Source organism: Oscarella lobularis, chromosome 6, assembly GCF_947507565.1.
Source record: "Oscarella lobularis chromosome 6, ooOscLobu1.1, whole genome shotgun sequence".
Lineage (NCBI taxonomy): Eukaryota > Metazoa > Porifera > Homoscleromorpha > Homosclerophorida > Oscarellidae > Oscarella > Oscarella lobularis.
In genome coordinates, this window is record NC_089180.1 from 1,120,390 (window position 1) to 1,134,942 (window position 14,553).

The following is a 14,553-nucleotide window of genomic DNA, read 5'->3' on the forward strand; positions in this document are numbered from 1 at the left end:
CTAGCAAATCGCGTAATATGCAGGTAAGTTTCTTAAAACTCTTAGAAAACGTATACTTGACTTAGTCATCTTTACTAGATGAACAATGAAGCAATTACTTGGAGACATATTGAGTCACTGTACAATTCTTGCCGGAAGACATCCGATCCAGCTGGGCTTTATGTTGTTAAAAAATTAAAACTAGAACACGTTAGATTGACTTCGTATTCAAGAATGCGAGTAGGTCTAGCCGCACAGGTAGGAGTCAATCCAGAAAAAATTTAGAGTTCACAAAGTGGTTGTTTTTGCCAGATTTTAAGTCGAACTGTCGCTAATGGCCTCGAATTTTTCAAAATAAATGGGTCTAGCGAGACCGTCCGTTTTTGCTGGTTCGAGCGGAGAAGAATTAAGACAGAGTAGGCATTTTCAACCTTTAAACTTGCTAACGGATTGATCTTCGAGCTGCTAATGCACTTAATTGGACAATTGCTCGACGAGTGCGGAAGAAAATAGCTTCCAATTCGGGGATCCTTCAATCGACAGGAGCTTTTCGGCATGTTTCTTAAGTCGCTCGATACGCGAAGATGCTTCGGAAACAACGTCGTCGGCTAGAAGCTCTCGATATCGACTGCCGGAATTTTGCTATGAAGGGCCCTGATTATTTATGGCATATGGATGGATACGACAAGATCAAACCATATGGTTTCGCGATCTATGTCTGTATTGACGGGTGCAGTTGAATATCTTTGAAGTGGCTTAGTTGTCTCTGCGTACAGATTTTCGTGAAGAATTATGTGGCTGGAAGTTGCATCCACGAACAACGATCCACTTGTTATATCTGACTACTATTTACGTTGCATAGAGACACTGAAAGGTATTTCACATAAACTTTCTTTAATATCTCAATTATATTGTGAGGCCTTACTTTCATTTAGGTCTGCCAAGAGTCCTTCGTGCTGACCGAGGCACTGAAAATACACCTGTCGTAACATTGCAACCGTTCCTGCGTCATAAAGACACGGATGATATGGGCGGTGAGCGTAACTTCATGTATGGAAGATCGAGAGCGAATCAGGTTAGGTAAAGTAAATTATTTCATTAGCCAAGCTTAATTGAACTTTGTTCTAAGAGAATTGAAGCTTGGTGGGGACAGCTACGCAAAAATGGTGCTGGATATTGGATAGATTTCTTCAAGGTACCTATTTAGTACATACTCTTCCATTCAATGGTCATGTTTAGGATTTGCAAGATTTGGTGAAGTTTGACGCTTCTTGCTCTTTCCGCAAGTAACATTGATTGAATTCGTTGCTTCAAAAATTGTATCATTTTCCGAAGGGACTGCATTCGGTACTGCTTCATGGCTGTCATTCAGAAAGAACTTGACGAGGTTGCAAGAGAGTGGAATTTCCATCGAATCGAGAAATCTAAACACGGAGAGTCACCTGGGGGTGTACCAGAACTTCTCTACTACTGAGTCAGTTCGTTTGCTGTTCTTTTTAAATTAGAAGCCTGTGTTCTTCTATTTAAACTCTTTCTTTAGATGCGTTATTGACTGTAAGTGTCATTCCCCGAATACACTAAGGGCTTCAACAGGCAGTGAACCTTGTCAGGTATTGAAAAAACTCAGCGACAGTCGCTGTGCAAGTGCCAAAGTGGAGTTCATGTCTGGAGAAATCGGCCTGATAGGACCGGTTGTGACGACGAGAACTCGTGCACAAGAAACGACTTTTGCCTCAGCGGCAGATGCTTAGGCACTCCTTTCTTCTGCTTGTCGTGTCAAAAATGCGATGGCAGCGGCGGTTGCGTCACCGGTTCACGTTCCTGCGCTATCAGCAACACATGCTATTCTAGCGGTGATCGAAAAAATCAGGCTAGAATTGGCGATGACGGTTGCAAGGCAAATAAAAGTTGAACTCTTGGCCTCTACTTTTAACACTTTTGTTTCTACTCTAAAGGAATGTCAACCTTTGGCGAATCAGTTTGATTGGACCAGTGTGTCAGGAAGAAGTTGCAATGACAACAATGCTTGCACTAAGAATGACCAGTGCAAAGATGGAAGATGCACAGGAACAGCATTTTTGTGTCAGAGTTGCGAGTCATGCAGTGGAAATGGATGCACGCTAAACTCTGGCAATTGTCTTCTTGACAATATGTGTTACACAAACAATCAAGTGAACCCTAATGAACAGTGTCAGGTAAACACAAAAACTCTATACTATTTATTAATGTGGTAAATTCTATTTTGTAGGCGTGCAAATCTACGACTAATACAGTGGTCACCGTTGACCGGTACCAGTTGTGACGACGGGATATCTGTACGCATTCGGATGCGTGTACCAATCGTGGACTGTGCGTCGGAACTCTGATAACGTGCGTTTCTCCATGCCAGCAATGCGACGGAACATCTCAATGTCGAACTCAAGGATGCTTGACACCTCAGAGAAACTGCGGGTGCGGCGTTTGCTACAACAACAACGCAGTGAATCCGAGCAAACAGTGTCATTACTGTAACATTGCTTCATCTCCTACCTCATGGACAAACTATCCGACTCAGCCTTGCGACGACGGAAATTCGTGCACTAGAGACGACACGTGCAACGCAGGAACGTGCAGTGGAACGGACTTCACCAGCGAATGCGATGTGCACACGGTGGCAACGAATCCGTGTGTCAGTAGAACTTACTGTGACGGTTCAAATTGTCTACCGACATATTATTCGTCGAGTCGTCAGTGTTATACAAATCAGGACGCTTGCGACTATCCGAATTTGTTTTGCAGCGGAAGCCACGCCGAGTGCCGATATTGTACGAGTGACGGCACGTGCACTTCCGTACTGAGCACAAAGAAACCAACGACAGGTGTTGATCCAACGAACGCCGTCATATCCGTTTTTGAGTCTACGTCATCGTCACAGTTATTGTCTCTTGTACAAGGCACAGATGGAAAGTCGTACCTGATGCTGACGAATATTCGAGAAATGAAGATGAGGTTCGAAGGCTTCAAAGTTCCGTGTGGCAACGTCAGAATCGACTGGTAATTAGTGGACACAGCCAACAGCGATACGGTAGTGTATTCGTCAACGGGCCAAATAGAAATCGCCAGTGAAATAATACACGACGTAACGGTTACGAACCAATTCACACTAACAAACGGAGGCACGTACAGAATCGACGCGACAGCCAAAAATGTGAGAGACACAGAAACTGCGAAGAATTCCGACGAGATCTTCGTTGATGTCACTGCTCCAGTAATCTGGGTCATCTACGATGGAAGTCGTCCTGGTCCAAATCAAGTAGCAGATATCGATTATCAAAGTGGAATCGATGCAATTTCAATTCATTGGGACCCAAATACCATTGAGGATCCGGAAAGTGGAATCGATACAGACAGCTATAGAATCGCCGTGGGCACAAGCGCCGGTAGCACGAACATCAAGGACTTTGTGTCGTCAGCGACAGGAGAGATAACTGGACTCTCTCTTACTCACGGTACAACGTATTACGTGACGTTGACAGTGTATAATCGAACTGGATTGTTCACCATCAGATCGTCGGACGGCGTCGCCGTAGACACCACGGCACCAGTAACAGGAGCGGTGACGATTGTTAACAGTACGACCGATCAAACTCAACGCGACTATTTCACATCACCGAGTCGTCGCTTTGTAGCCACGCTGAAGGGTTGTAATGATCCCGAGAGCGGCATACGTCAAATGAGCTGGACAATGTGTTCTACTAATGTACAGAATTCGGCCGATTCAGCGTGCAACACGGCTGGTTACCAAACGTACAGTTGCGCCGATTTCAACGACTGTCTCGTCGATATTACGTTTTCACCTTCAGATCGAATCCTTTTCAACGGAAATTTCCAATCAGGCTACTCATATACACTCAGTTTGTCAATCGAGAACGAAGCTCTATTGACGAGTTCCGTCAACTCGAACGCAGTGATTGCCGACTATGATGCGCCTGTAGGCGGAACAGTGTATCACGGTCTCATTACAGACATTGACTACCAACACGTCAACACGTCAATCAGTGCGAGGTGGTTCGGATTTCGAGACGAACAGAGTGGATTGGACTATTGCCAATTGGCAGTTCGTAGAACATCGCCGGATGTAATCGTACTTCTGTTCGGCAATGTTGCTCTCAGCGGAATGACCACTAAACCGTTAGATTTTGCAGCAGAGACCGTGTACAGTGTTATCGTACGTTGTTTTGACAAAGCCGGATTCTACACGGCCGTTACATCCGACGGAGTATTCATCGATCCGTATCCTCCCGTCGCGACAGAGATAGCTGATGTTCGGTGTACGACGATAATGTAAACGATGAAGACGAAGACAGAGATTTTCAAGTTCAGCAAACAGGAGTGAAAAGCAAATGGAAAGTCTTTCCGTCGGCCAGTGGTCTTTCATCGTGTTTCTGGTCACTGGGATCGACGAGGAATGAATTGGAACTGGGAGACATTGTACCAGAACAGTCCATTCCGCCGACGAGTATACGATAGCCTTGTCAATGTCGACGACGTACTTCGCAGCCGTACGCTGTTCTAGTCGCGCTGGACTATCGACGACATCGATATCGGATGGAATCGCAGTAGATACAAGCGTTCTTTTGTCGGGAGCAGTGCATGACTTGTGTCCCGATCCGTGTGGCCTTACAACAGACAAAGAATTCTCTCCGTCTAATACCGCTCTGAAATTTCGCTGGGATCGTTTCACCGATGCTGAAAGTGCATGGCATCGAATTGTACGAGTGGAATTACGACCAAGACTGTACTGGATTCTATATATTGAGCGAGTTTGAGCCTGTCGGACTTGTTAACGAGGTCTTCTCCAATCAATCACTAGATCACAATGACAGTACAAGGCGTCAATGGAGCTGGACTCAAAGTAGCGAGTAGATCAAACGGCGTCCTGATCGATACAACGTCGCCGAGAAACGTTGTAGTGAGAGACGGAAATAATCCATCAACAGATATTGACTATCAGTCGTCAAGCAAGATCGCGTCATTTACGTGGTCGCAAGTAACAGATCCTGAATCCGGTATCGCTATCCTTCAAGTCGGTCTGGGTTCGTCACCAGGAGACAATGACATCGTGGCACTGACAACAATATCTAACGCGTCTACGTCGCATTCGTTCAGCAACCTGAGACTGGAACAGAACAATGTGTAGTACGCATTAGTCTGTGCCACGAATGGAGCTCGTCTACGCACGTGTGTGAACTCCGACGGAATTTTGATTGATACCACTTCTCCCAACACAGGCGTTGTCATTCACGGCGCCGTTCAACCGGGAATGATGTACCAAGCAGACGATATTAGCAAAGTCATAGCGCATTGGTACGGATTCAGAGACTTGGAAAGCTCAGTAGACTATTTCGAATGGGCGATTGGTACATCACCAAGTGCAACCGATGTTCAGGTGTATACGGCGGTCGGTTCCAATGTTACATTTGAGGCAGCTCTTTCTCTCGAAAATGGACAGCAATACTTCGTGTCCGTTATCTGCTACAATGGAGCAGGTTTGCAAATTGCCGACGTCTCTGACGGAGTGACCGTGGACATAACGGCGCCTGTAACATCAGAGATGACCATCTCTCTTACTTGACCTCGTTGCCCATTTGGAATCATCGCTTCATGGGAGAATTTCACCGACGCCGAAAGTCCGATCTGGTATTACACGTGGACCTCAGTCGGTACTACGAAATGTGGTATTCAATCGCAAGTATTCACGAACGTCGGCACGCGAATGACGGCGTCAAATTTTATGATCACGTTTGTAATCAGGACTAACGTACTATTCGTCTGTTTTAGCTCGCAATCGAGCTGGGCTGTTATCAAAGATCTTCTCAGACGGTATTCTATTTGACGACTGTCCACCAATCGCTGGGATTGTCCGAGATGGAGACGGCAGGACAGATGTTGATTTTCAAACACAAACGACCACATATTCTTTGAACTAGGACGAGTTTGAAGACGACGAGAGCGGATTGGGACTATGCTCGGTGGGCATTGGTACGAGCAATGATAGCGCGGATATTCGCGACTTCGTAAATGTGGGAAATGGTGTAACTCGATATCAATTCACTAATGTTGATCTGCAGAATGGAATCAAGTACTATGGGCTTGTCCGCTGCAACAACACAAATGGATTAGAAACCACCACGTCATCAAATGGCGTTACTATCAACTCCACCAACGCCAGGCGTCGTTCGCACTGTTCGTTTCCAGACTTCACTGACGTCAACTGAAGAAGCTACGTGGGATACCTTCACGGATACAGAGAGTTCTATCGACAGTTATTGGTGGTCAATTAGCAGCCGCAGTCCTCAAGACAAACTTCGTTTTACTGATGTCAAACTGAATGCGTTTGCTGTGCACAACGGACTAAATCTAACAGCGAACAGAACTTACGTTGTGACAGTGAGAGCATTCAATCATGCAGGACTGTCATCTGTAGCGTCTTCAGAAGGACTCGTAATTGACATATCTCCACCTCGAGCTGGTATTGTGTTTAACCTCGTCTATACATAAGAAGAGAGACATTACCGCATCAAACAGGCAATTCCAATTAGGCGTACTCCGTCATCGTCAGCCGTTGGAGTCGGCACGTGAGACGGCGGTCTTTCCGCCATCAGTTTTCGTCGAAGTACCTTCGCTCCCTGCTCCATCTTCCTCAGGTTCTCAAGCACGACGGGAATCGAAATCGGATCGGGAAAGACAAGACGGCAGCCGCCGCCGCCGCCGCTGCTACTCTCGTCTTCGACGCGACACACCTTGAAGAATTTCTTCGAGTCTTGCGTGTGCCGATGCCATTGCTCAAGGAGATGACGATAGTAAGAAGAATCTTTCGCAGGACCACCTCCTGGCGCCGCCGAAAGGCGCACCGGCGATTGTCCAGCAGTGGTCGACGTCGTCTCATTCCTTGTCTTCTCTCTCGAGCCCGAAGCGTGGTCAGGAGAGATTCTGCTGACCTTCAAAGACGAGTGCATGCTGGCGAGCACCTCGGCGACGGACCGTTTTGCCGGGTGGACGACAGCGGCGCTTCTGGTGCTTCGGACGAGCTCCGACGCATTTGGCCACGATGATTGACTGTCCGGTTCAGCGGAAAAGTCGACGGCATTCCACGGCTGGAGTAGAAAGGACGTTAGAACAAAGGGCTGTCCGAGAGATGTCATATGCACGTACCTTCATGAATTTCACAATGTTTCTTCTTTGACTCTTTGAAGAACTCTCTGACAACAATTGGCTTTCTTTGCTAAATCGACGCAAATTTCGACGCGGCCAGACAAATTCGGAGCCCTTTTGAATCGACGGCAACGCTTTTTCTAGAGCAAATCATTCGGCGACATCAATATGTGGATGTTGGATATATATAAAAACTGTGATTAAATAATTATTAATTGACTGCATACCTCTTTCCTCTTGCGTAATCTCTGTCGTTCGTTTATCAAGTGCAGCAGCCATGAGCTCTTCTTCGTCTTCGTCATTCTCCATTTCTTCGTTGTCTGGGCGAACTGTTCCTGTAACTTCGGCTGCACCCGCTGTTACTTCTCCTAAAGAAACAGTACGTCATACATATTTTTGTTATAATTGTCAATATGACTAACTTCTAGTTGGCTGAAATCCACCTGGGCCCGTTGGCGGAAACCCGGAAATAGCCCATTGAAGCATCTTCTGCTGAATGGGATCATCTAGAACAACGGGCTTATGCCTCTTCAACGTCTTTTTCGATTTCGTTTGAGAGCTCAAAACATCCGCCACTTCTTCCACTTCCGTCCCTATTGGCTCGTCATCGACGTCAGAAAACGTCTTGCGACAACGCTTAGCAGCTATCTATGAAAAAACACGTGATAAAAACAATAAATAAATAAATAAATATACTGTATATGTGTATAACCTACTGTACCTCCAATGCTGTCATGATTGCGTCTCTGTAGTGTAAATCTCTTAACTTGGGCATGCTCACTTTCTTTGCAAACGATTCGAATTGAGCCAATTGATTGATAGTGCACGCTAACTAAAGAATCTCGACGTCACATGCGCTCCCTCATTTTATCCTATTCTAATCTCACTCCCGAATATTGCTCTTTTCCGAGCCAACGAATCCTCGCGTGACCGCTCGGCGTCTTCTCCTGCTTCGCCTCCCAATCGTGAACGACGAGCGCCGGCCACCAATCAAATCCTTGCAACTTTCCCCAAACCAATTCGCCGACGACGACGACGACGCGACGCGACAACAAAGCCTACACAAGCAAATAAAAAATAATTAATTAAGATATTGCTGGGGTCGTCGTCCCCACTTCCTTTCTCTTCTCCGCTTCCGCTGCTTTCGCTCGCTTACGTTCGGATTCCGGACGCGGAAGCGGCGGGGGCGCCATTCCGAATAGCAATCGTTTTACGCGATTTTTGCGCAGGCTAATCCGATTGCGCACTTCTCCCGTCTCCTTCTCCTCGGCCGGCGTCGTCGTCGTCGTCGTCGTCGTCGTCGTCGTCGTCGTCATCTTGAGCGGCGTATCGGACGGCGTTTCACCCGCGACAAGAATCGTCGCGCGAGTCACGTGCTCGCTCGTCTAGGAAACGAAAGCCAAATAATCAATAAAGGTATAATTGCTTCGGCTCCACCCCTCGTCGTCGTCGTGAAGTCTGATAGATATTAATAGGAAATCGATACGTCATTTACAGTCACGAGTCTTCCTTGCCGCGCCACGTGACTAGAACCGAATCACGCCCGCGACTTTCGTTCGTTCGTTTTTTGATTTTTCATCCGCGTTCGTCGCTCATTGGCTCGCTTCCCACTCGTGACGTCACGAATGTGGAATGGAATGCGTGGGGGCGCTTTACGCCGAAATTCGAACGAGGAGGCGAGGTCCTTTCTCTCGGAATGGTCCGCCGGGTTCCAAAAGGCAGTCTTTTCCGACAAAAGGCGATGGTTTCTTTACATGCACATGGACATATAGAAGAGAAGCAGGAAAAGGGGACCCCGCCCACTTCCAGCGTTGCTTCAGCCGACGTTTAGCTCGATTCAACCTTCTCTATCTCTGATTCAACTCTGCTCGTGATCTTCTCCGGAAATGGCTCGAGCGGTCGCGCGGACACTCGATTCTCGTGCTCTTGCTTCTTCTTTGCCGTCGCGAAGGTGCGCTTGTGGCTCCTACGAGTCGCTCTTACCATGCTTTGAGCTGTTCGGATCGGCGAAACGTCGATTTTTCTACGCTTGTTTCGAATGGTCACGTGGGATAGCGCCCGGATACCGACGCCACGCGAAATGTCAAATGGGTCTGCGCGAAATCAAATGTATTCCCCCGCCCTTAGGCCTAGCAGCTGACGTGCTGATTTGTCGACTTGAGCGTCATTCTCCGCACATCCAAACCACGAAACGGACTAGAGTCGTTCCGGTACTTTCGGACATGTAGTTCGGACAGTTCTTGTGTGCGTTGGAGACGGTAGATCCAAACCGCTTTCGGCTGATCTTCTTCCTTGTTCTCTTAGAGATTACTCACTAAAGTTTCGGCTGGATCGAAAGAGCCATCGCCAGATGACACGCCATTATTCGAGCAAGGACCTCAGTGACACGTACTTTCGGACACCCACATGTGATACGGACAGAGCGATTTTCTTCAAGATAATCACGAGCAAATAGGTTGGAAAGCTCTTTCTTTGCTCTTTCATCCTATATTAATTATTTAATTAAATTTGAATTGGTAATTGAATTACAGAATTTTAAAAATTGCCGAATTTTTGGCAATTTCGGACACATTTGATAACGTTATTTTGTTGTAAAGCAAGCTCAGAAAAACTGAAAATTTATAGCTGTCAAGCTTTCTTTGCATTTCTCGAAAATAGCGTTTAGCATAGGTTCACTGGCGCTAAACTCAGAAAAAGCAAGTAGACATGCAGTTAGCTGGCATTAGTAACTCTTAAATGCTCTAGGAAAGGTCAGAAAGTAGTTTGGTGAACGGCCAGACTTTTCTCTCTGGCTATCTGCCACCTTCTGTGCAAACGCTATTTTTGAGAAACGCAAAAGAAAGCTTGGCCGTTACAAATTCTCAGATTTCTTGAGCTTGCTTTAAAGTAAAATAACGTCGATGACCGTGTCCGAAAATGCCAAAAATTCGGCAATTTTTAAAATTCTGTAATTCAATCACCAATTCCAATTTAATTAAATAACTATTATAGGATGAAAGAGCAAAGAAAGAGCTTTCCAACGGTATATAACTTTCCCTATTTGCTTGTGATTATCTTGAAGAAAATCGCTCTGTCCGTATCGCATGTGGGTGTCCGAAAGTACGTGTCACTGACCTTGCTCGAATAATGGCGTGTCATCTGGCGATGGCTATTTCGATCCAGCCGAAACTTTAGTGAGTAATCTCTAAGAGAACAAGGAAGAAGATCAGCTAAAAGCGGTTTGGATCTACCGTCTCCAACGCACACAAGAACTGTCCGAACTACATGTCTAGGAGAATACGGGATAGAGCACTTGACTTGCGCCTGACGTCACAAAGCTAAAAGGAACCCGTATTTCTGAGTAGAAAGCATTCGACGATCGTCAGAACGATTGGCTTGTGAGCGATATCGTCGAGCGCCGCGTAGCGAGTCGGCGCGCTCACGGCGAACGTTATTTGCGAGTCGTATTGGTCCGTTTTCTCGGCGGCGACAAGCGGCCCGTTTCGCTTTGGGTTCGCGAGCCGAATTCGACGCGGACGAACGACGTCATTACTATTTCATTCAGGAAGACGGGAGCCGATTTCGAGTAATAATAATTAAAAATTTTAATTAATTAAATTTTTAATTATTAAGGCTACGTTGCCATTTGAGCCGTAATTTTATTTGGCTGCGAAAAAGGTGCGAGAGCATGGGGAATTTTTATATTGCGAATTTTTCACTTGTTTGTTGCTAGGATATGGAAGGGGAAGTGGTTGCGTTTTGACTCGAAAATTTGCTGGACTTCTCGCCACAATTGAACTCGTGGAAAAAGAAGATTTGGACTTGGTAAATTAATAAATAAATAAATAAATAAATAAACACCATTCTCAAAATATAATTACTATCTTTTAATTTTCTTAGACGAATCATCTGGTTGGATTGAGAGGCAAATTCATAAAGCTCTTCTTTTGCACGACGCAAGATCTGAAGTCAGAAGGCAAGAGAAAAAAATCAAATAAATAAATAATCTTCTATACGTAATCCAATTGATATCAGAGAGGTAATGCCTGCCGTTAAGAAGAACAAAGATGGAATAAAAACCGCGGATAAATACAACGTTTCTCTTTTGACTACGTTGAGTGTACCGTTTCGTGACGTCACAAATAGTTAGCTTCTATTTCTTAAAAGCATTTCCTTGGGCGCCAAAATGACCAATCGAGTTCCAGATCAAATGGAGATATTCGAGAGTATGACGTCCCGTATCACGTTGCCATCGATTTGAAAATCAACGTGGTAAGGAAAACCCGTATAGATGACGTCATAAAAGAGAAACGAGTTCTCCTTATAAGGGATGTGTACAAAGTGCAAGGAAACGGATCAAATCTTCGAATAATTGAACGACTTCCGGATCCGGACAGACCGGTTAGTAAACATTTTTAATTAATTAATTAAATTCATAATTGAATAATAGGATCCCGTTGTAATGGCTTTTGATATTGAAACGACGAAGATGCCTTTGAAATTCCCGGACGCGAGTACAGATTGCGTCATGATGATATCCTATCTCAAAGCGACGACTAAAGCGAAGTTGAGGTACGATCCCATTGAATTGGACCCGGAAGAGATCTGTCGAATGGCGACAGGAGAACCCAGGGTAAAAAAATCACGCGCGCGGGGATTATGTTTAATTACTTAATGATACTCCTAAGGAATCGGCTAATTATTCCCGTTTCTGATGCCGTGGCGACGTTCTATCTCTACATGAAATACGTACATCCGTTCATTTTCTCGCGCTGCAATATCATTCCTCTTGAACCCGACGAAGTAAATAACTAAATTAATTAATTTAATTTAATTAATGATAATCTTTCTCTCGAAGGTTTTAAGAAAGGGATCCGGGACTCTTTGCGAGACTCTGCTCATGGTGCAAGCATTTCACGCTAACATTATTTTCCCCAATAAACAGGAAGCTGTAATTATATAAATCTCGTCGTCCACGTGACCTATTTTAGATGTTGGGGTTATCAGGTCTCTACGGCGGAGCAAATTCCATCGCCGCGATGTCTTTCGTGAGATCTACCAACAGTTTTAGAAACGACTCCAATCGCCTTCGCTCGTCGCTCCAGACATTTCGAATATTCGCTTTCGACTTCGCACAGACCGTTTCCACTAACCGCTTTCGAAGACCTGCCACCGTGTCACGTGAAGTAGCGTCATAGGCTAGTAGAGCGCGCGCAGGGTGACTCGACGAAAGTGTATTACAGCCGCCATTACAGCCTCGTTTCCACCATCCTGTATCGATTCGACAAGACCGTTGAAGCTTTGGAGCGCAGGCTTTCTTCGTCGTCGCATCCAGCTGCTTCGACCTAAAAGCAAGTAAAAAGAATTCCCATCCATTTCACAGAGTCATTGAGTACTATTCTTATATTCCTCGTATTTCAACCCCCACACGTACACCACGTTTACATTTGCAAAAGGATGAAAAGAATGAAACAATCTCGCGCCATATCGTCTTCTAACCAATGACGTCATGGACTCTTTCTTTTACTCCTACACGATTTCCAGTCCTTCGCGACTCCGAACCCGAAGCGGATCCTCGCAAACGCGCCGACGTCTCGAGCCTACATTAGTTTTACTCAATGTATTGTATTTTTGTGCACCCAGGCTCTTCCAAACATTGTAGCAAGAATGTGATCGCCTTTTTGTACTTTTTCGGTTTTTTCCTTCCTCTTTCTCCTTTCTTTTGTTAGAGGAAATAATCGGGAATTGGTTTCTTGACGGGAACGCTTCGGACGTCTTCGGGCGCCGCTTTGAATATCGTGAAGTTCCTCTGAAGATTCTCACCCAGCTCCATGATTGCCGCTACGTTGCCACATCGGTAGCAGTAGTTCGGCGCCGACCAGACGGTGATGACCGTCTCGTTGAAATGCCACTTGTAGCCCTCCATTACGAGTTGATGGGCTCGGCAAATCATTTCGACATGGTTATTCGAATTGAACTAGGTCGCTAAGTAAGGAGTAATTTAACGACGTTGTGCTCTGTTTACCTGAGCCACTACGCCACTTCCAAAATGATGGCCAGAACCTCGCTGTGATACACCCCACCCTTCAATATCTAAGAGAAAGAGAAATCAATACTGATTTGGATTCACTGCTCAGTAGGTTCCACTATATACATTCTAAGGCATTAGTGCACTTGCCTTCTGGGTCAGACCAGAGGAGGTCACACATTGCTCCTTCGTGCGGGACCTCTTGTTTTCTATCAATTGCCCTTATCTGCAGCAGATGATAGATTACAGGGAGGCTAGCTGCTGTGCGTTGATACTTACTTGGTCTAACGTTTCTATCAATGGAGAGAGACCGCCGTGGACGCAAAATATCTTTGATTAGAGAAAAAGTCATTATTAATACTCTTTTGGCTGGAATATTACTTTGTTATCAATTAAAGCAGAGAGACTAAGATAATCGAAAATTTCCGTGCAGTAACGCCACACGTTGACAGACCCATATTTTCTCAAGCATTCATCATAAAATCCGTAAACCTGACAACAAAAAAACTTGATTCGTTTCGTTTCCCAAATATGAGAAACATAAACAACCTGACTGATTTTCCTGCTTTCGTGGTTTCCTCGGATCAGAGTAATTCGACCAGGATACTTTACCTACGCACAATAAATAGGACGTTTAGGCAGATGTTCGCTGCTGTAGGATTCGCTAAACATACTTTCAGCGCTAAAAGCAACAAGAACGTTTCCACACTATAGAAACCTCTGTCGACGAAGTCGCCGAGAAAGAGATAATTCGTATCGGGAACAGCACCTCCCACCTTGGAAAGAAACTTTAGCGAGAGGAGAGAGAGAGAGGGAAGGAGATTGTCGTCCTGTTACTCTGAATAGTTCTTTCAGATCGTAAAATTGACCGTGAATGTCACCGCAAACCTAAGGAAACACGCCGATTCGCCGATTCACCGATCGGGAGAGGAGAAACTCGCCGTGACGGGCGAATCGACTCGCTGTACGTTTCCCTCTTCGATGAGAATCTCTCTACATAAAAGCGCCTCGTTTGTATCGCTTTACGGTACGTCACACCGATTTCGTACCTCGCCTTGCCGCACAACGTTCTCACTTCGACTTCGGTGATGATCTCGCAGCGGCGTAGCCGTTCGATTAGTCTGCAAGGGCAAAAACGTATGATTCGTTCGTGCCGACGCGTGTGCACGAGACTCACGGGTCTAAGAAGTCACCCATCGTCGAAATGTGTAGAACCAGAGACCAAGAGAGAGAACCACGGATACTAAAATACGGGTGCTGCGCTGAAGAGCACGTGACGTGACACTCTGCGTGTACGTTTTCCCTGATGACTATGTCTCACAAAATGGCTTTGGATAAGGTCAATACGCAATGGATAAGCGTCGGGTTTCCGT

The 14,553-nt window shown here is 45.6% G+C and overlaps 2 protein-coding genes, 1 long non-coding RNA gene and 1 pseudogene across 6 annotated transcripts; 2 read left to right on the forward strand and 2 right to left on the reverse strand.

Annotated features, from left to right (window-relative positions):
• The first annotated feature begins 563 nt into the window (after nt 1–563).
• LOC136188419 (uncharacterized) lies at nt 564–1,453 on the forward strand (annotated as a pseudogene).
• A 4,861-nt stretch (nt 1,454–6,314) lies between these two features.
• LOC136188584 (uncharacterized) lies at nt 6,315–9,220 on the reverse strand. The gene is made up of 9 exons (XM_065976317.1): nt 9,157–9,220; nt 8,289–8,558; nt 8,061–8,231; nt 7,895–8,005; nt 7,596–7,821; nt 7,401–7,541; nt 7,174–7,313; nt 6,567–7,115; nt 6,315–6,509 (listed from the first exon to the last, which is right to left on the reverse strand). The coding sequence occupies exons 1-9, from the start codon at nt 9,157–9,159 to the stop codon at nt 6,423–6,425; spliced, it is 1,698 nt and encodes a 565-aa protein (XP_065832389.1). The 5' UTR covers nt 9,160–9,220; the 3' UTR covers nt 6,315–6,422.
• Nucleotides 9,221–10,516: 1,296 nt separating this feature from the next.
• On the forward strand, nt 10,517–12,133 carry LOC136187985 (uncharacterized). Of its 2 annotated transcripts, none has more exons than XR_010670066.1 (10): nt 10,517–10,738; nt 10,786–10,830; nt 10,886–10,977; nt 11,053–11,128; nt 11,188–11,265; nt 11,320–11,424; nt 11,481–11,553; nt 11,603–11,785; nt 11,841–11,955; nt 12,011–12,133. It is a non-coding gene; the product is annotated as an uncharacterized lncRNA (long non-coding RNA). The 2 variants fall into 2 exon arrangements; XR_010670067.1 differs by having other exon boundaries at nt 11,495–11,553.
• A 413-nt stretch (nt 12,134–12,546) lies between these two features.
• Nucleotides 12,547–14,473, reverse strand: LOC136188338 (serine/threonine-protein phosphatase 4 catalytic subunit-like). Of its 3 annotated transcripts, XR_010670207.1 has the most exons (12): nt 14,358–14,473; nt 14,230–14,301; nt 14,122–14,173; nt 14,018–14,068; nt 13,855–13,956; nt 13,730–13,792; nt 13,562–13,672; nt 13,460–13,510; nt 13,307–13,406; nt 13,178–13,245; nt 12,808–13,129; nt 12,547–12,752 (listed from the first exon to the last, which is right to left on the reverse strand). XR_010670207.1 is itself a non-coding variant. In XM_065976088.1 (11 exons), exons 1-11 carry the CDS (start codon nt 14,375–14,377, stop codon nt 12,878–12,880), a joined length of 918 nt encoding a protein of 305 aa, XP_065832160.1. In that variant the 5' UTR covers nt 14,378–14,473; the 3' UTR covers nt 12,547–12,877. The 3 variants fall into 3 exon arrangements, 2 of the variants coding, with proteins under 2 accessions (XP_065832160.1, XP_065832159.1); XM_065976088.1 differs by having other exon boundaries at nt 12,547–13,129; nt 13,331–13,406; XM_065976087.1 differs by having other exon boundaries at nt 12,547–13,129.
• Nucleotides 14,474–14,553: the final 80 nt, after the last annotated feature.

Excerpts from the sequence above, each read along its gene's own strand:
- LOC136188584 (XM_065976317.1), bottom strand. Across the intron at positions 8,232-8,288 it reads AAGCGGAGAAGAGAAAGGAA|GCTTTGTTGTCGCGTCGCGT; the intron begins GTGGGGACGACG and ends TTGCTTGTGTAG. Across the intron at positions 7,822-7,894 it reads CAATCATGACAGCATTGGAG|ATAGCTGCTAAGCGTTGTCG; the intron begins GTACAGTAGGTT and ends GTTTTTTCATAG.
- LOC136188338 (XM_065976087.1), bottom strand. The coding sequence starts at position 14,377 with ATGGGTGACTTCTTAGACCC. Across the intron at positions 13,957-14,017 it reads ATCTGAAAGAACTATTCAGA|GTGGGAGGTGCTGTTCCCGA; the intron begins GTAACAGGACGA and ends TTTCTTTCCAAG. Across the intron at positions 13,130-13,177 it reads GAAGTGGCGTAGTGGCTCAG|TTCAATTCGAATAACCATGT; the intron begins GTAAACAGAGCA and ends TTAGCGACCTAG.